Raw genomic sequence first — 22,230 nt, forward strand, 5'->3', positions numbered from 1 at the left:
AGGCCCCAGATCAGTTTAAGAATCAGTCTTTTTTCACATCTGTAACAGGTTAGGTTAGTTTAGGCTTTTGTTATGGCTTGCATTCTAGGCTTGCATATACGAATCTCAGCAGGATTTTCAAAGCCTAGCGATTTTTGTTTAGTGATGTCGCTTAATGGCCGAAGTGGAAACGAAGTTTCAATATAGGAATTTTGTTTCTATTCATTAATATTTGTTGTGTTTCATTGTATTCCATTAGTTATTGAATTAATACAAGTTTTACGTTCTTCACATTACATCGTATCATGTTTTCAATGTCCCTACGTTCCGTTTCCTCCCTAGAAATTCATTATCACGCACCTCCCATTTCACGTTATTTTCTAGATTTCCGAACAGTTTCCTTTTCTGTACATTTAATTTAACTTTTTTATGTTTTGTTCGCTACGCTTTTAATGTAGAAGACTTTTCATATTAAATTATAGTTTTAAAACTCTCAGTTTTAATTTAGCCCCTTCACAGTTATGTTTTTTTAATCCCTTTTAGCGATAATTTAGCTCGCATCCTTCAATCGAGGTTGGCGACACTGCAGGCAAAACGCAACGAGCGCAATACAACCATATTTGAATTTGACAGGGAATTGCAAATTGTGGAAGTACAAAGGTTAGTTTAACTTCGTGATTTATGCCACGGTTCATGAACTATCTTCTACTGTTGGAGTGTTTTGAATATGAAGTGTTTGGTTATTAAACAATTAGTTTTGTTTTATACTATAATGCGTCATAAATGAGTATTTCTTTAATTATTGATATTAGCTTCGTTGCTTTCACAACTGAAGTTTACCTCGTATCAATCAAGATGATAACGTAATTTATTTATTTATAGAGATAGAGCTGACTGAAGAACAGGCAATTGTGAGCAGACTGAAGGAAATTGATCACACGCTGTACATTTTATGGAAATTTTATATAAATATGGATGGTATGTTATGCAGATATAGGTTACGTTTATGGTATTTCTTTCGAACATGGTGCACGATATCAATGGTCCTCAACTACAGGGTGTAAGAGGTATAAGTGCCATTATTTTAACTGGTGATTATTCATGTCATAAGGAACAAAAAAGTCCTTACAATTTTTTTCTAATTGCTATATTTAACTAATTATTAAAGTTTACAATATTAGAGACGTTTTGCAACGTTGCTCGATGAGGAGGGGGTTCTGAAGTACAATACACAGTACAGCTCAAACGGGGAGGAGGGGTTTTAGAAGTACACAGTACAGCTCAAGCGAGTACAGACATACTGGTACAAAACATGCTCTGTTCTATGAGCGAACCATAACAATACTGTTGTTTACATAAAACGAGCAGGAAACACAAACTTTCAATCTCATTAATAGAACATTATGGTAATTTTATGTGAAAATATTGCTCCATTTTTTATTGTATGTCTAAAAAATAAACAAACTTTTTTCCTAATGCAACATTTTAATCTCTTCCACTTCCGTAAAGCAGTATAATTTTTAAAGAAATTTCTGGTTATGTGATTTAAGAAATGGGTAGTTTGTAATAATGTTGAGAGGTTCATGTCAGTAGATTTACTGGCATGTAAAAGAACTGCGGGACAAAATTTCCGACACACCGGCGACGCTGATATAGCCTCTGCAGTTGCGAGCGTCGTTAAATAAACCATAGTTTGAATTTTTAAAAATAATGTTGAGAAGCTGCTATTAAAGTTTGCCGATTAGGTAACCTTGTTTGAGGAAAACGTTGATGGTATATCCTTCTTACCTCACTTGAATTACGACGACTTTCTCCATAAATTAATAATATATGATATTCCTAAACTGTGAATGACATAGTAAGTTGTTTATCGAATACCCTGTACTGAACTGCCATCCACTCAGCAGGGAGCTTGAACTCAGCTGACTCGTACTTATGTCTGTGCTGAGTACTCCCTACCAAACGTTGCTACGTCTCTCACGCCAGAATATTAACAAAGTTAAGGATGCATTTTTATTTAATTCCACGAAAACGTAATAAACAGACAAATATTTATTTAAACTAATATTAACTCTTTGCTAGATATGTCTACTGATGTGATTGTTTTCGTAATTTTACTAACGATGTAAGTAGTATAACGCAAATAAAATAAGAAAAGCAGGTCAATGTTACTTATGTCCCGCCCACTATAGAGACATAGGCCAATTTTACACATATTTAGTATAACTTTTTGCTTCTTTGACAGGTTAGGTATGGTTAGTTTAGGTTTTTGTTATAGCCTACCTTGCATATACGATTATAGCGCAATTTTGGCAGTGATAAAAGTGAAATATTCGTTCAGTGGGCGTTGGATACTCTACATTCACTGACCGTCCCCAACGACTGTGAAAAGGATGGCACTTATACCCCTAACACTCTGTATATAGAATGTTTATTGCATGTTGTCACTGTAAATATAATCCTAATTCAGTACACTAGATTTACAAGATATATAAAGTATATTGTATCGTAAAAACAAGTCCGAAATTAACATTATTACTTCGGAATATATATCAAGATGTATAACATTATTATTTTGCATGTGCAGATACAAAATTGGGGGATGCAGTGCAGCCAATATATCTTTGTAAAAAAAATGCAATAGGTCTAACAGAGGTGCTATTCTCAATCTTGTTAATAAGTAGGCTATTTTGATATGTAGGCCTTATGAATTCTCCTTTTCTCTCTTGTGTTCTGGTACTGCCATGGCACGATGACACTGTCTCTAAAGCCGCCCCTGCTATACAGAATGTAAGGACCATAACAGAAAGTTCGTTTTGAAATAAAGCAATGTCAGCAATGGAATACAGGGTGAAATCATTTTGGAAATTCCCTTACTCGTACTGTTTTACAGATATGCTTTCATTGTATTTCATACATAGATGTTCTGAGTGTTATTGCAGTTATTGACAGTAGCGGTTATAGCTATATTTGTGCTATGTTGACTGCGTTGCAACTATGTGTAGATTCCCGGTCGGGACAAGTTACCTGGTTGAGATTTTTTCCGGGGTTTTCCCTCAACCCAATATGAGCAAATGTTGGGTAACTTTCTGTGTTGGACCCTGGACTCATTTCACCGGCATTATCACCTTCATCTTATTCAGACGCTAAATAACCTAAGCTGTTGATAAAGCGTCGTAAAATAACCTACTAAAAAAACTAGGTGTATATATGCAATTTCTCTCTTTTTGCACATGCATATTATCATTTTCTGGGTCTTATAAAAGAATATAAAATATAAAAGAAACTCGTGCACCATTTTCTGAGGTTTTCTGAAATTTGGAATTTAGAACTTTAATAAGACGCATATTCTTATCATAAAAACCATTGTTTCAGATAAAAGTCAACTTTGCTCCAGCGAATCCAAACTCCTTATAGACTTCAATAGTCCTGTGAAACCCAAATTTTACGAGGTTCCACTTGTTCCTTCTCCAGTGCATTCTCCAGGAAAGATAGTTTCCACCATCAATACGAATAATGATTTTGATGAAGAGAATAACCCATTTGATTTGGTTGTTTATCAGACTAATATAAATGTTAGAATGTTAAATGATCCATTCGAATTGGTTTATCAAAAAGCATTTTGTTCATCAGAAGACACATCACTTTGTATAGAGAATAAACTTTCAAGTTCTGACGCAACAAATATAATAATAAAGGAAGCAAAGATTGAATCTTCAACATTAGATAATGGCAAAAGTTCTGATAAACTTCAAGAAAATACTAGAAGTCAGCATCGAAAAGAATTGACTAGAAACATAGGAGTTGATATAGAAGTTTCTGCAATAAACGATTCTGAAGATTCAATAATTTGCATTGAAGATATCTCTGATCCCATGGATGTAAAGTGCTTGAGTTTTTCAGATAATTCTGATATCTTTAAACATGTAAGCAATATACAAAATTCAACCAACGTGAAGAATGTTGATCAAAATAGACAGAGTGAGCCTTCTCAGTGTTACACCAATATTGACAAAGACATAATATTATTTTCACCGACTACAGATATTAGAAACAACTCAAAACCACATACAGACGAGGAACTTAAAGCCATGGTTGCTAATAGGATAAATGTTTGCATTCAGAATGCTCTGGAACAGTCTAAAATTCCATTGAAGGAAAACGAATTATGCCATCACAATTCATTGCCACGTATACTTCTGACACCAGAAAAATCGTCCACACACAATTATTCGCACGTGCTTCAGTATTCACCTGAGTTACCTACGGTTTTCCACAATGAATTGTGTCAGAAAAGAAACAGCTTCACACCGAACTTGAAGTTGTCTCTTGGTAGACCGAGGGCATCTACAAATGGAACTGGCAGTAGCTGCTCTTCATATGGCGAACTCAATAAAGCCTTCCTTTTCTCTAATGGTTCTTCAAGTAGTCCAATAGGTGAGTTATGTATTGAATCTTTTATCAGTATATCTTAGATTACGGTACATATTGGTGCTTTCAGGATAACCTAAAATAGTTTGAAGCACGTAAGTCTTTATTTGTTTCTTTGAGCTTTCTATTCACAGGGATTAAGTTGGCAACCCACAGTTAGGTATATACTTGATTAAGTTGGCTTTTCAGGAACCAAAGAATAGTTTCCGACGTATTTGTACCTTAATTCATCCTGTTAAGAATAATGGAACAGCACATGTGAGGAAGTTTTTTGTTCTCACATTAACACATAGGATCATCAGTGTATCCTACCATTAGAGTAATACATTATTTATTTATAAATTCTATCTGCTCATGCTGTATTTTATGTCTGTGCTATTTCTCATGCCACTCTCATAGTTCAACTCTGCTTCCTCCCCTGTGGTTGAGAATTCATGTCTGAACGAACCTGTTCCCTGACAGTCCCACGGCAGTTTACATTCATTTGTAAAGATGGTTAGGCAGCTGACTCTATTTAAAGATTTCCTGATCATTTGCCTGCTTTCAGAATTGCAATTCACGATATCATACAAAAATTTGAATGTACTGGTTCAGTGCAAAACAGAAAACATGAAAGAGAACATAGGTATATTTTTGTCAGAGAAAAAATAGACGAAATTAAAGCACATCTTGAATATATGTCAACAAAATCACAAAGTTTATTAAAGAATTGTTCACATACTAGAAGAATTAAAGGAAAATATTATAAATGAAATCAGAAACATTACAGTGGGCAAACTTAATTGTGTCAATCAGAATATGTTTTCCTGATACAGTGTCTGTTTAGCTGACGGAGGACATTTCCAGCATTATTTTATATAAGATAAGATTTTTATACAAGCTTTAGGAAGTGGAGTTTAAGTGATTGAAAGAATTTTTATCCTTTAAATGTGCAGAAATTTGATCTGAACAAACGTAACTTTTCGTTCTGCAAAAAAATTTTACAATGTTATATTTGTTTGGATCAAATTTCTGCAGATTTAAAGGACGAAACTAAAATTCTTTCAATCATTTATCATAATACACTGCTCTCTTACATTGACTGAGCATATTGGGAATTAAAGCAATGATTTTCACAAAACACGCTATAAAATGTTTCCTGTAAAACAATTTTTATCTTGAAATGGAAGCAAAAACGAGTAAAATTGTATTTATTTAACTTTTTTGTTTCAAATATCTCAAAGAATAATCCCCTAAAATTAATGACATTATTTACGGTTTACCCTGTAGGCTGGCAAGTTCTTTTATAGATTCTGACTTCTGTTTTATTAAGTAAAAAAAAAATCTTTTTACATTGTATCTTTTATATACACCAGTCGACCTGGTTGGCAAGTTAGTATAGCGCTGGCCTTCTATGCCCAAGGTTGCGGGTTCGATATTCCGGGCCAGGTCAATGGCATTTAAGTGTGCTTCAATGCGACAGGCTCATGTCAGTAGATTTACTGGCATGTAAAAGAACTCCTGCAGGACAAAATTCTGGCACATCCAGCGATGCTGATATAACCTCTGCAGTTGCAAGCGTCATTAAATAAAAAAACATTTTATATAGGCTACACCTGTCATCCTTAAAATAGCTGTCTTTTGTAAAACAAAAATATGCTTAGCTTCAGACAAGTTGCCCAGGATATTAATCCATATTTCATTAGAGAATGAAAGTATGCAAAGTATGTCATTTTAAGGGTGTTTATATTGCCAATAAACGATAAGCATCTTAATGCATAACAGATACAGCTCAGTTTAGGAGGAATATATTGTATGTGTGTTTTCGAGTTCAAATGATTATCTAATTCCAAACTAACAAACTTTTTGCTTACAGATTCTTTGAGATCATTTCAAATTAAACTAATATTGTAGGAAAAGTAAACACTATTATGTGTACCTACTATATTAGATTACACTGGTTTTATCAACACTAAGTGGAAATTTATTTTTTCTAAACAATTCATTTAACTCTTTATTAGAAGTGTTTATAAAGTGATGGCATAGTTTACTTGAGATAATCACACTTTTATCATCTCAGATTATCTGAGATAAGTTAAATCATTAATATGAACTAGAAACAACAATGGATCTAAAATTGATCCCATGGAAACTCCATGTTTAACATTTCTAAATTCTGAATAAGTAACTTTGTGTCTATTTGGTATATTATTTCCACTCCTTGTTTTCTATTTGGTAAGTAAGATTTAAACCAACCTAAGGTTTCATCTTTAATACCATAAAACTTTAATTGGTTTACCAATATATTGTGATCTACACAGTCAAATGCATTAGCATAAATCATAAAAATATGCCTCCAATGTGTATTTTGGAATTTTTAAACTGCGGCAAAAGATCTACAGCTTCAGCACATCAGTCCTAGATGGGATGGTTCGGTGAATGACACAGTCAAGTACTCGCCATTGGATAAAAAAAGAAATAAGAACTCTTATACTTGATCTCCTTTCATACTTGTTTTTTTTTTATTATTATTTTTTCGGCATCATATGATTGATTTTACAGTTTTGTGAAATGCTCAGATATTTGTATTCAATAAGCTTATCAGGCTCATAATTCCCACTTTCTCTCATTATTATTATTATTATTATTATTACATTCGTATTTTATAACAGGAAATAATTATGTGAGAAGATCATTGTCATCCTCATTATGTTTGGGTTCTTCCAAGGACAACAAGGAACAGGAAAGCGAGGTTAGTATGTAATGTTTAACAATATATAGCGTTAATATTTCCCTACCTTTCTATACTTATTATCACTGACTCTTCTTTCAGAATGATGGAGATGATTCTGTGTTTTTAGAAGCACATGCTTTGGCATTTGTCTTTACTCACATTGCAGACAGCATCTGTCAGAATTGTAAGTATGCAGTATAAAATGTGCTGTTGAATTACATTGCAGTACTGTATAGAACTGTCAATCTTGTTTCCTCTGTGTGTGTGTGTGTGTGTGTGTGTGTTCTTTTTTCATTCATTTCTTCATAGTTTCTACCCGAGGGCAGGTCTTTCACTGCAAACTCAGCATTCTCCAGTCTCCTATTTTCTGTCTTCCTCTTATCTCAGCATATATGTTATTTATAAATTTAAGTTGCTGACATTGTCATCAAGGCAAGAGGTTACTTTTTGTTGGGTATCACTCTAGATTTTTTGGCCCAGGACACGATACATGAGTTTTTCTTGTTTGCATTAAGTCTGCAACTCACAATGCATGGGTTTTTCTTTGCATAAAGTCTGCAACACACAAAATTATAAAGATCATCAAAAATTTCAATAATTAGATTTCAGTAATCTTTTATTACACATTTATTTTACTTTCGTTTATTTCATATTCTAGATAAATATTTTTATAATATTAACATTACGCAATAATTCCAGTTGTGAAAAATATGGAATTGACTTCGAGTTTCATTTGAAGAGAAACAAATTTAGCTAGACTCTGTAAATTATTATTGAATTTATAACGATTTAACTGGAACGTTATAAATACTTTGTCTATATTCCCGTCATTTATTCATTGTAGAGTAGAAAACATAGTGATAATGCTAATCATATTATAAATGGTAATTACAAATTATTATTCTGGTCGGTGCAACTGTTTCAATCTTATAATATGCTTTCGTGAGTATTAGGGCCTATAAAGTAACGTATCCTTTCCCACTCAACTACAAGAAGTCACTGACAACAGAGGTCATTGGTATTTGTATCAGATAGACATCCAAAAACAGTCCTTTTCAGGGCTACATAATTTTCCCAAACTGTATTCAAGAAACATATAATTCTGAGTAGGTAACACATGTTCAAATTGCAAAGATGTAATAATAATAATAATAATAATAATAATAATAATAAACAGTCACAGCCAAGGATCAGACAAGGGACATTTTATTAGCCTGCTAATGTGCTACCATTCACCTATCAAGGAGATACAGAATGCATGAGTTAATATTATTTCTAAAATCTATTTTTCAATCAAGGAACATTTAAACATATAATGTAGCCTCTCAGCATTCAAAATATTTTGATTATGATGGGTATTCTTATATATTACAAACGAGGATTAGTTTTAATTGTATTATCGACTGCCTCCGTGGTCTGTTGGTCAGCATGCTGGCTTCCAGATCAGGAGGTCCCGGGTTCGGCTCTCGGTGTATTTTTCTTGAAGAATAAAAATTCCCTGGGTGTCTAGAGTCTGGACATTTGTATGAATGTGAGTGTGATTGTGAGTGTGCCGGGTTAATATTAATTAACCAATCATCAAGATATAAAAATACATCAGGACTGTTGCTGGGCAGTAACCTGAACACACGTTTCAACGTCACATTGTTGACAAGTAACTCCATCTGTTAGCACAACCATAAAGCATCTAATAGATGCTATAGAGTTACCAACAACGAAAAAAAAAAAATTGTATTATCGCACTTTATGCTGTAACTGTACCGTTTGGCTCTCATAAAAAACAATACATGGCCAGTCTCTTAATGTTTCTATGGCTGTACATAACATAATAGAGGACATTTTATCAAATGCTCTGAACAACATCCTCTTTATTTCCCTAAATGAATAATTCACTAGTTAACACAAGTGATCACTTGGCAGACTACAGTTCCTACTGCCTAGAGATAAGAGGACTGGCGGCCATTTAGGTTTGACTCTCTCTCTCTCTCTCTCTCTATATATATATATATGTAGGTAAAGGTAAAGACAATCCTGCTATAGGCCAAATTGACCCAGAAGGTGGTGGGAGGTTAAGGTTCCCACCTTTACAGACAGTAGACATTAATGGCAGTAGGGATGTCAGTCCTACATACCTTCCACCTTTGTCCCCATAGTTTTCATATATACTTTCATTTTGATAAGTAACATATATTATGTACTGTACTTTGAGGAGTTTCTCTCTGGAAGGAATGTAGACATGTAATGTGGTACTGTATAAGAATATAGAAAACATCCACCTGCCTAAAACTAATATGTGTTTGGAGAGCGAGAAAGAGACAGAGGATGTGAGAGAGAGAGTGAGTGTGCGTGTGTGTGTTTGTTTTTTCTTTTTGTCGCTATTGTTCTATGCATCAATATAGTACTGATGACTGCATGTTAGCAGAACAATTGTTACATGCTCTCTGTTTGAGCTACGTCAATAGTAGCCTTAGTAATTCAAGCTCTAACTGAAATTGAGCAATAAGAACACGACAGAACACCATTTCCCTGCACTGATAAGGTTACCTCATTCTGCAGAGACAGACTTCCCAGCGGCAGACAGTACTAACATTTGTTTTAGTTTTATCGTAATAAGTAACAATTACATCTTTTGGTTGAATTATCTCTACCTAACATGTTTATCCACTCCAGCACTACTTGATTTCACTAAATTGATATCCTTTTAATTATCTTAACCTATACAGAACACTAATTACAACATGAACCAGACTTCAATAAATAAGTTGAAACTGGAATCTTTTGGGTAACATTTTTGTTGAAATTTGCTGATTCTATTCATAAAATAATTCCATTGCATGAAGTTTGTGCGTATTTTGAGTTTTTAATGATTTTACTTTCAGCTTCTGATGAAGGAGAGGTAGATTTATTAAATAGTAAACCACAGTGGGAAGAGACTAACTTGGAGCTGCCAAAATTCAGTGGTGAAGATGATGATAAGACTACTCAACCAGTGGAAGACATTATTGATTACAAAACTGAAGCAGTGCAATCTGATCATTCAGCTCTGTCAAATACGACTGAACAGCAGTCTATTAAGGTAATGCATAAGTGGTATATTGTCCTTGGAGGAATAATGGTTTATTTTTGTGTTTTATTTATCAGTCTTAGAAATGTTTTAAAATATTACACTACAGATTATTTTTTACAGTCATTCAGCAATCAACTTTTGCTGGTCCCATTTGAATGAACTCTTTGCTATTGTTTGAGTGATTTAGACATTATTTAAATTCAAGTTAGTTTTCAATGTGTCTGACATTTTAGCATATTTTACATTCTACAGATACTCAGTGCCAAGACAGAAATCAAAAACACCAGCTTCTCAAATGAATTGTCTGCAACATCACATCCTGACAGTCATTCAAGCTCTTCCATGTCACCACTGTGTCGACGACAGATTAATGGTCTTAAATTGCACACTCATGTTATACAAGTATGTTAAATACCATGTACAGTAAAACTTCATTCATACGTTTTTATGGGGTCTGAAGGAATAAACGCATAAGTAAGAAAAACGTGTAATTAATATAGCATTTAATAACACCTGAAATAGCTTTTCAAGACTGTATGGGAATGAATTAAGTCATTTTCATAAAATTTTACAAGAAAAATTTAGAACGTCAAAATTAAGCCATCTTTGAGTCTATAATACAGTACTCATATTTATAACACATACTCCTGGAAAATATAACATTATTAAAGAAAATCTTAGTTGCTTAGCTCAAAAAGTCATATATTTTGCACTGCTTGCTCCTAAGAAATAAACCATACCCTCAAATTGGGATAACTTTCTTTTTACTTTATTTGTTTAGTTATATCATAATGTGTTATGAAACGTTTTACTGTTTCTAAAGCAGTCATTAAAGGACACATGATTGTTGGAGACAAGCATGGGCAGTTTTGAATTTCAAAGTGGCAATGAATGCTGTACATACTATATTTTTGCATTCTTAAACTATCGTGGCAAACCTAATTTCGAGCAAAATTGATTTAGAACATGTAAAAAACGTTTTGTATCTTCTGTGGTTTAAAATACGACCATATATGTGTAAAAAAGAATAAACGAAAATAATCCAAAGTAAATTAACAATGAGAATATAGGAATTTTTCTGGGACCTCAAAAGAAAAATATGGTAATAATAATAGTAATGTGTGAGAAGTGCATAAGTGCGAAACGTATAAAAGAAGTTTTAGTGTGTTAGTTATTATTTCTCCAATATTACTTTTAAAGAACAATTTTGAAGTAAAATATCTGTTGCATTTAAATACACATGTGACAAGCAGTGTAATATATGTTAATACAATTTCTTCATTTTCAAAGGACAATAAAATAGGAAATGTTGTCCCAAATGTTCTTCCTACACCACTTGCTCTTATGGATGAAAATATTGGCAAAGATGTAAGAATGAAGGTGAAGAAAAACCAACAGATTGAGAAGCGAGGACCTTTGAAGGCAGTTGTACCACTTTATAATATGACACGTTCCTATGAGTCTGACAAGAAAGGTAAGCTGTTACAGCAATCTGTGATTTATTTAATATTTCACAGAAATAGTTAATTGATTCAGTTTTAATTTCCTGCTTGTTTCATCAAGATTCCCCTAAAGTGCAAAAATAAATCTCTACAAAAGCTCCAGAGGAAATGGGTTGCACTTACTGTCCTCCTTATAAACTTGTCTTCTCCTCACTTCTAAATACAAGCTTTTAATTTTAGTTGTCAGTATTTTAACATTGGAAAGAACTATCGTCATTTGAATTCAGAATTGTAAGGAGCAGTCCTTGTTTAAGCCGGAGTTTCGAGGGCTGTGATACTGATAGACATTCAAGGCACAATCTAGTCCTATAACTAAGGAAACTGTGCTTTATGGATTAGTGCTTGGTGATCTCCTTTTCCACCCCTATAATTTGTCTGTTTTTAAAAGGAATAGTGGATACCAGTTTTGTGGATAAAGGAAGTGAAATAAGCTAACAGTATCTAAATCATAATAAATGCATAATTGCTCCATATTCCATAAAATGTTTAAAATTGTATTTTATAAATGTTCAAGTTTGTAAAAGAGTCAAATACCTATCTGTTGTTTCTCCCTCTATTCTCAAACATAATATTAATATAATAAATGCTAACAGAATGTGTAATTCTTATCTAAGAGCAACCCATATTACACAATACAATTGACTCCCAGTAATGTGTGTGCAGTTAATTCACTTTGCAGGTAATTCGCGATACTTTGGGGAGGAGGAGGATGAGCATAGTTAACATTATCATTTCCGTTTTTTACTTCCTCAATCTTTCCTTATCTCAAGTTTCTTTCCTCTCCCTCCCCACTCAACATCTTTTGACCAGTGTTGCTGTCCATAGCATAATTTTGCTATGCATGGCAGAATTCACGTTTCGTAGCATCTGGTATAACGTCTATAGCATAATGCAAATTGTATAATTTCATTGCAGAATGTTCAACATATTGGAGCCTGTAACATTGGAAATTTCGTCAATGTTTCAAAACGTTTTGCACTGTTCCAAATTTTGCACTTGATTTTGAAGTGTATTTTAGTAATTAAACCTGTCTGAGTAACTTTTACTGAACTTCAAATAATAATAATAATAATAATAATACTAATAATAATAATAATAATAATAATAATAATATAGGCCTGTCTTCGGACAGTTGGCTAAACAACAACAACAATAATAATTTTTGCGAGAGAATTTTCGATATTTTGCAAAAGTTCATGTATTAATTACTACGAATTATCGGGAGTCTACTCTATTCAAAATGTTTAAGTAAACTGCTAGTTCCTTTTAAACCAATATAAATTATTTCTCAAATGTTTCATTCACCATTTTCCTCCTAGTCCCTTTAACACAATATCCCTGCACTGAAAACTTTTTCTACATAAGTGTTTGATAGGTCTCCTCTTTTATATTTAATAAACAAGATCCTAAGTATAAAAAAATCTTTCAGCAATTTTTTGTTTATTTAACTAAAAATTGTTCAAGCTCCTCTCCAGCAAAAAAAATTGTCGTGTGTTTCCTCCTCTAAGGAATCATTTATACTTATTTTTTGAATGGCTTCAAGCATATTACCGTATATAAGTCTTAGATTATACTCAATGTCTGTCTAAATGCTATTATAATAAGAGGGAAGTCTAAAATCTAAATGTAATTTATTAAGTGATAAAATGCCCAAACATCTCTAGTTTCGACTTTTGATACTACCACAAATTAATTAACATATGTCACATAACAGTGCAACTTCTGTTTTATTAAGTACACCTCAATTTAATGGAATTGAAGTTTTATGGGATTATTTAAACTAGTTACTTTATTATTTATTATTGGAATCAGAACCATTGTCTTAATATTCACAGTTATAGGTTATGTTTTATTTATGTATTTTTTTAAGTTGACATTGGAGCTTTGACTGTTTTGTATCCTCTTCCCATCAATTCAGAGCATACATTGTAAACAATAATTTTTTCCATTTTAATTCAGAAATTAAAATATTTTGGCATATGCCAGCCATGATATTTTTTACTTTTCCTTCCCTTCCATTTCCAAAACTAAGTGAAATAAAAATCACCAACCACTAGAGACAAACAGAATAATAGCCCTAGTGCAAAAATAAAACTAAAATGATACTGTCGGTCTTGAGAAGTTTAGATTAAGCTGTGCCGACATTGTAAGGCTCAGGTCATGTTGTTTTGTTCACAGTAGATTCAGTTCTAAGTGATGAAAGTATAGCCATAGCCTTGAACATACTACTGAAAATGGGATTATAATGGCACATGAGGGCCATAAATAGCTTGGCCGGCTTTATCTAAAGATCATTCATCACTATTTTTTCAAGTGAAACTAGGAATTTATCATGTGACCTACAAGTGCTGAGAACTTCTTTCTTGTCTGTCTAATGCGTCGAACATAAACCAAAGTTAAAAAAGAAAAACCAAATATGATTGCTGCAGCTTATAGTTTAAAAAAGTAACTCTATGGAACTAATTAAGTTACAATTAGTTACTTATTTACATAATAATGCTGTTACCAAGCATTACCTTAAAGTATAACTGTTACTGGTAACAGTGTTACTTGTATTAATAAAAAACTGTTGATTACAACAGAGTTCACTGAACAAATATGTCTAATAATGTTTCGTTCTAATTGTAATAATTTAAAAAAAATATATACATTAAAAAGCCTATATTTTTGTTAAAGTGAATAGTAGTGTAAGTTTAAGAAGCTCATCTAAGTAAGGCCATGAAGTATGATCAAATATAGCCAGGATTACTGGCAACATTAAACAGATGATGTCACTGAGTGAGGGTAAGTTACTTGGAATTAGATGACATACATGGATGGAGTAAGTCTGTTTTCTGTTTACGAACTTCACAATACTTATTTATATTTGGAGATGCGAGAGCAATGCTTCTTCTTTATCAGTAATGTTTTTCATAATGTCTGTTTCCTGCATGTTTAGTGTCTAGTGTGTGTTGCTGTCACTCAAAATTGATTATAATGGAATTGGTAATCTGATCTGTGGCCCTTGTCCATTCCAAAAATATATATTGCACTGGAATGAAAGTGAGAGAAGAAAACATGAAAAACATTTACTTTTAGTTTAGTGTCTTGCACTACTTCATGTAACTTGGCAACTTTAATCATTTACATTCTGTATATATTGTGAAAGTGAGGATTGTTTTATACTGTGCATTTGTGATTATGTTACCTTATTTTCTTTCGTTTTACAGGGATGGATGTAGAGACTGCACTGTATAAAACTCCAGTAACAAACCCATGTCAGAATAAAACTAGATCATCTGTTCAGGAAACAAACTCTATCAACACTCAATGTATGGTAAGGAAATTGTTTGTTACAGTTGTCATTACAAACATAATTTCTCGTAACTTTTCTCCCTCCTTTCCTTCCTTTTCCAACTTCCTACTCTTCATTTTGTTCTTCCTATTTCTCAATTTTTTTTTCCCTTTACAATATTGCCATTGATTGATCATCATATTTTTTTTTGCAGTCTTCAAAATTTTCCAAGAGAAAGTCACTCGATTCTGCTGTTCAGATTGTAAATTCGCAAAGAGGTGAAAAGAAAGGAAACAGGTGAGTAGGAAGGAGAGAAACTAATATAGAAGTTTACTCTTTTGCCATAGATGTCATATATGAGAATTAAAAGATAACATTTCTACTGAGTGATTTTCCATATGTATTTTTACATTAAGTGTATAATATTTAATTTTATATATTTTTTTCTTCTAGTTTGAATAGATCTCTTACTTTGTCATCACCGTCTTCAAGCGCTCCATGTCTCCGGCGTTCAAACTCTCTCACTAAAGATGTTCCTTCTCTTGTTTCACCTGCTGTTACTCTAGTAACATGCTGTGACAAAACTTCTCTTCCTGCAACTCCCAATCAAAAGGAATCAAAACGTCAAGTGGCTGCATTTGGTTCCCAGCAGAAGAGTAAATCATCTGTAACCCAGTTTAATGTATCTGGTTTGGCGGTGACTTCAACTCCAACAAGAAAAGTTAAATGTGCCACCTCCTCTTCTAGTGTTCAGAGAGGCCTACCATCCCCAATACCAAGGATGGAAGCAAAAAAAGAATCAACTTTGAATAATAGTCTGTGTAATAGTATCAGAGATGAGGATAATCTGCCCAAGAACAGATCATTTGATGAATCCCAACAGACTCGAAAAGGCATGCTTATTCCTAAGGAGCATCCAAGATCGAGGTCTGCATCCAGCATCCAACGCAAAAGAGAGAGTCAAGTCTCAGGCAATTCAATTAAATCTAGGCTTCAAGTTTCATATAAAAATGGCAGTGGCTTCAAGAAAGAGAATTCACAATCACCTGATGTCCAGAAGGGTATTCTTAAACCCCTCATAATAAAGAATATCAATGGCCAGAAGGTTACAACGAAAGAAAAGACTGACCACACTTCATTGAATGCAGGAACTTGCCTAAAGAAGAAAACAATCCAGAAGGTATAGTATATTTTGTATTTTTTTTTCTAATGCCACCAGATAGTTTTCTCTTGGCAGTGACTTACATGTAACTTATCTCTGAGGTTAGAGTGCCTGGAAGGCAGAGTTATTACATTACACCGATATTATGATAGAATGACTACATAGATTATTTGGCACCAGGAGAGATCTTAAATCTAAACTTAACTTAAATTCCAGACCATGGACGAAAACAGGAACAATTCCATTTAAGGAAAACTGTATTCTAACAGGTAATCAACCTGGGACCTCATGAACTGTAGCCAGAAGCTATGACCACTAGATCATGAGGTTGCTTACTTTGTAAAACATAGAATGCAGTATTTAATGTCCATTATGGCAATACACGTCAAACAGGGATGGTTGATGAAAGTTTTTGTTTCCTTATTTAATCTTCCTTCATTTCACTGAGGCAAAATGGTGATTATGCTCTGGTTTATAAGAAAATTGAAGACTGGACATAAAAAGGCTGTAAGTGCCAATATCTTCAATTTTGTTTTTTATTTTTACAAAAAAAAATGTGTCTCTGGGTCAATCCACTGAGAAAATGATAAGTTCCATTGTAATTTTATTTAGAGCCTAGCTTCTCTCATAGATAAACAGTATCTATGATTTTACATTACTAGTTGCACAAGAAAGCTCTCTGTTTTCTACAGTTTGTCTCTTTGGCACTTAGTCTTTTTTATGTCCAGTCTTCAATTGGATTTTGTCATTCAATAGCAATAACAAACGCATGTATTGTCAATTTTAAAGCATTTGTGGCAAAAGAATTATTTTTACAAAGTTCACAGTTTTAATGCAACTAGACAATAGATAAAACTGTTTTGAAATCCTAGTGTTGAAAAGGTTGAGTTTTCATGTCTTCAATTGAGATATTTAAGCCAGAATGACTACAGATAAATAATTGAACAGTTACATTTTCTTACAGAATTTTAAAACGAGAAGACCATCCAGATGATGTTAGGAATGTAAAATGTAACTTGTAATAATCTAAAAATTTGTTGATAATCATTACTGAAATCATTGCACACGAATTTGTGTTGCTGCCACTATTGCTACCACCATTTCATTTATTCAAATTTGTGTTGCTGCTGCTGCTACTATGCTACCAACTCCACCACTATCACTATCATTATTACCACCACCTTACTATACTAGTACCACCTCACCTCCACCATTCGTTTTATTCGAAAGTAAGGTTAGCATGTCAGATTGTAAAATGATCGAGCCTGGGTTCAAATCCTGGTTGGGATAAGTTATCTGGTTGAGATTTTTTTCTGAGGGTTTCTCTCAATCCATCAAGTACAATCTGGGTAACTTTCAGCACTGGACCCTGGACTCATTTCCTTGGCATTATCACCTTCATTTCACTCAGATACTAGATAATCAAAACAGTTGTTAAAGCATCGTAAAATAAACTAATTAAAAAGCTATGAGACGAATTAGTGTCCTGCAACTTGGAAGAGGCAACCAAGACATTACAAACTTCTTCTCATTTCATATGAAAAATAATCGCAAGATCCTTGCTAAATTCTTTAAGCAGTTAGAACATGAAGGGATTGGAGTGGAGGACAGCGAATGTTTTTATAACAAGGTGGAACAAAGATGGCAGGCCGCTTTCTGCAGAGCGAACATCGACAAATATTGACTGTCATCATACTCGACAAACTTGAACCGAACATAGAGCCTGTTATGCCTGACACTAATACGAAAACTAGGTTGCCACTGAAGACAATACATGCCAGACATCAATTCCTATGGAAAGGAAATAAATCTTCACTTTTTCTCATCAAGAGTTAAATTTATGATACACATGGACAGTAATCTACACTCTAATAAGGAACAACGAAAAATTCTTTTAAATGTTGGTGTTCCGTTTGTTATATTTTTGTGCTGAGCAATATATGTTGGTGACATTTCAAGAAACAAATATGTCTGTAAATAATATATTTTATTGGATATTGGTGAAATGAGGTGACAGGAGAGACATAAGTACTTACAAGAAAGATTTTCCAATAACTGCTTTGCCTGTCAAGTACAGTGCGTTCGCTTCCCCCTGTGGCCGGCCAGCAAGTGCGGAGCATTAGTTAGCGACGTGTATCAATCCTCAAGCTTATCCTACTCATTTATTGTTATCACTTGAGTACTAACCTTGTTACAAAAGATGCTGAAACTGGTGTCCATCAGCATTGATGCATTCTTGACATCTGATAAAATTTCCACTTACACGCTGAAGTTCTGACTGCTCACGGAAACCACCACACATGGCCTTGAGGCGTTTTTTTAAAGCACTTCAGTAAAGCAAACTGATTGTTGAAACAGAACGCAATTAGGTCAGCTGACTGCAAAATGATGGACAGCTGTTGAGTGATTCTTAAGCACGGGTGGCAGCACGTTGGTAGGCTATATTATTGCTGCTCCACATGCTTGCTGTTCATCGCCTGGTCGCAGGGGGAAGCGAATGTACTGTATATCTGCTAGGGATTGTACCTTGTTCTCTTTGGTGAGGAACCATTGAGTTAAGATTGGTTTAAAAATGTAGAAGTATGTACTTTAGTTAAGTTATCCCTAGTTCTTTTGAATCACGTCCATGATTATTCGTCTTGGGTAGTAATTTATTTGCTATCACTAATCATGTCCATGGGCACATCATAGTCACAGTATGCTTTTGCCCATCTGTCTTTAAAAACCACAAATTACACTTGAATTTGCTGAAATTTCAGCTCAAGTTGCCTCAAGTTTCTGGAAAGCCAAAGTTGTAGCTGTTGGGCTAATGCTATGCACCATTAGTCAAACTAGCTATTCACACTAAAGAACCTGAGTCATATCCACAGTAATTTGCCATGGACAAAAACTGTTTGGTACAGATTTTTGGCGGATACCCCTGTTGTCATTTCACTATTCCTCTATTAGTGTACTGCAAACAGTGCCTGAAATGCAATATGATTTAAAATTTCATCATGTTATTCCTAGAGGAGGAAGCTATGATCAAGATTCTCAGTCAAAATCTTCAGAGATATAGATTTCCACTTTTTTCAGTAAACTCTGCCTGTTCCAGATTTTAAATCCAAGAACTTTGGCTGACCTGAACATCCCAATTAATATGCATGTATAATTGGAAACTTTTTTTAGGTATAATTATGGCAGCAATGCATATTGGCCTACTATTTATAGCATTTCTTTGTTTTGCAGGTGGTTCCCAAACTAAAAAGTGCTTTGGTTCCAGTGGATAAGGAGAATGTGAAGCCTTTGTGATAGTTTTGATTTCAATGTCATGTAATTAACTTAGCTTAAAACATGTTTGTTATGTTGTAACATTTACAATTCGCACTTTTAAATTCTCCAATAGAATGTATTATATACTGTAGTAGAATGTGAATTATGCTAACTAATTAATTGCGTGGTTTGGCTAATCAATTAGTTCCGATAGTCAAACATGCATGTAAATCAAGTTACTCTACAATTGAAATTAAAATATGATTTTTAACTGCAGTAATGACAAAAAATATTCCTGTGTGATATTGTATACATTTTTTTGATTGACTAACCAAAACGAATATACGAAGTGATATGGTTAATACTTACACATAACAACCAGCACACTAAAGGTAGATTTTTTGATTTGGATGATTAACATTCTTCTATAATTTATATAAGTGTACTACTATATTTTGCTGATATATTTATTGTCTTGTGAGAATGAGAATAGTAATATTTTTATATTTTTGTAGCTCATCAAAATTCTTTTTAATGATTACAGTCATATCGATGGTGTTCAGGTAAAAGGGCTTATCCCACAGAAGAAAAATTTTTCAGAAACAACTATAATTAAATTTTAACATATTATTAATTACTTCATATGAAGGAATGTGAACATAATTGTCATGTTTTGTAATTAAATTTTAACTAATTACAGCAAAAAAGTCACATTTAAAAAATGAAGGTTAAGCCCTTTTACCTAAATACCATCGATATTAGATATAGATACACAATGCATTGGAGTATAATAATTTCCTGTATTAGGCTAATTTCTTCAGCATTATGTTGAATTATTACGAACTTAATGTATTCTTTTGAATTAAAAGTTACAGTGTTACTGTTTATTCATATGTATCTGTGGTGTAACCACCTTGTACTTCTGTTAAAATATCTTATACTTAAAAATAATAATTTTGAGTTCTAGTAAATTATTTTACTTGTTTCCAAGAAAACAATATTTCATGTTGTATTCTTGAGTGACGAAATGAGATGTTTACAGTATTTTGAAACTATCACTTTTATCTTTAGAAGTATATTCCACATAATTCTGTATTGGATATGTTTGAGTATCTGTTGGGTTCTCCTCTAATAAAAGTTCATGTAACAAGTTTTGAGTCAGCCTGGTTGGCATAGGTGGTATAGCGCTGGCCTTCTATGCCCGAGGTTGCAGGTTCGATCCCGGGCCAGGTTGTTGGCATTTAAATTTGCTTAAATGCGATAGACTTATGTCAGTAGATTTACTGGCATGTAAAAGAACTCCTGTGAGACAAAATTCCGGCACATCAGTGACGCTGATATAACCTCGACAGTTGCGAGTGTTGTTAAATAAAATATAACATTCAACATTAACAAGTTTTGAAAGGTGTGAATACATATCACAATTATAAATGAACCAAACAGATTGAAAAATTACTTGGATATTATCTTGACCAAATTTTTTAGAAACAGCCACATTTAAATGATGGGCAACAGCAGGTGCAGAAACATTATTCTTTGTGATGCGAGATATATATATATATATATATATATATATATATATATATATATATATATGCTTCCTCTTTTTATAGGATATCCAGAGATAGGGGCAGACATCTTTCTTTTCAGAATTCCTATTCTACTAAAGAATTCATAATAGTTTACTGTTACATACTTCCACAAATAAGTGGTGCAACTCATAGTGCAGAATTTTCAGGGAAGCAGTGACAGTCATGTGACCATGTACAGCAGCTTGTCGAGTTCATTATATTCCTAAAGTTAGAGCTGTTATTAATCATGCACTATCTAATTCTAAAGCTATTGTAATTCAAGAGTATTAAAGGTGAAGTGGACTCATATAACATGATGCATCATTTGCTACAGGCTTCACTGTAGTTTGATTTAAAAAAATCGACATTTCTCAGGTTCGCTCCTAATATCTCCCAACACATCGGTTTTATTGTAAGACAGTAGATAGAGTCAGGACACTAATAAAAATCAGCATCATAAAGATGACAAACAATTTATTATATATTCTGTGTATTCTGCAATTCATTTCTTTGACATGTTACTAGATATTCTCCTTTGTGATTTATTTTCAGGAACTATTATTTACAAATAGCTATTAAATAGAATAACATGACAAATTAAAGACTATAGACCTTCTGGACACCAAGACGTAGGACACCCATATAGAAGATGGGCAGATGACTTTATTCCAATGTTAGCAGAATGGATCTTTGAACCGAAGATGATGTTATTTAGTCAGCTGCCCGAAGACAGGTTTGAACCTCATAAGTAACACCAATAGGCATCATTCATGAGCCAACTAGGCCAGGAGATAATGGGGTAGGGTGGCAAGTTCCTTTCCTCCTCTAATGCGTACATTGTCGATTAGCTACATATTTCACTAATTAGACTTCAGATGCATACAAACAATTGTTCTTCCTCTGACACATTATCGTCAAGTGAGATGTACTGCCTGATAATAGATATACATATCAGCCAGTACCTAAATCAGATAATTAAATATTTTGTGTAGCTATAAGAGAAACATTAATTTTTTTATGCACATAAGTGACGAAATGACATCTTAAATATAATGCCCAATTCATAATTCCATAAATTTTTTAAGCAGTATTAGTTGTTTAATGATTTTCTGAACATATTATTTGATCGACAATTAACAGCACTGTTAAAAATAAACTGTTATGGACATTTCCTCTCAAATGTAGACATGGTTTTCACAACTGGCCGTGAAAACCAGGTAATCTTTTATTACAAAGAGTGACCTGTACACATCTGCCTCGACTTTGAATTTATTTCCGA

The 22,230-nt window shown here is 33.4% G+C and overlaps 1 protein-coding gene across 3 annotated transcripts; it reads left to right on the plus strand.

Moving 5' to 3' along the window:
* The first annotated feature begins 91 nt into the window (after positions 1-91).
* Positions 92-20,340, plus strand: LOC138714883 (uncharacterized). Of its 3 annotated transcripts, XM_069847124.1 has the most exons (12): positions 92-639; positions 862-957; positions 3,355-4,416; positions 7,062-7,141; positions 7,223-7,307; positions 10,003-10,199; positions 10,443-10,592; positions 11,481-11,664; positions 14,902-15,008; positions 15,181-15,263; positions 15,420-16,146; positions 19,357-20,340. In XM_069847124.1, exons 2-12 carry the CDS (start codon positions 951-953, stop codon positions 19,417-19,419), a joined length of 2,745 nt encoding a protein of 914 aa, XP_069703225.1. In that variant the 5' UTR covers positions 92-639; positions 862-950; the 3' UTR covers positions 19,420-20,340. The 3 variants fall into 3 exon arrangements, with proteins under 3 accessions (XP_069703225.1, XP_069703226.1, XP_069703224.1); XM_069847123.1 differs by lacking the exon at positions 92-639 and having other exon boundaries at positions 662-957; XM_069847125.1 differs by lacking the exons at positions 92-639; positions 10,443-10,592 and having other exon boundaries at positions 661-957.
* Positions 20,341-22,230: the final 1,890 nt, after the last annotated feature.

Source organism: Periplaneta americana, chromosome 15 (assembly GCF_040183065.1).
Source record: "Periplaneta americana isolate PAMFEO1 chromosome 15, P.americana_PAMFEO1_priV1, whole genome shotgun sequence".
Classification (NCBI taxonomy): domain Eukaryota; kingdom Metazoa; phylum Arthropoda; class Insecta; order Blattodea; family Blattidae; genus Periplaneta; species Periplaneta americana.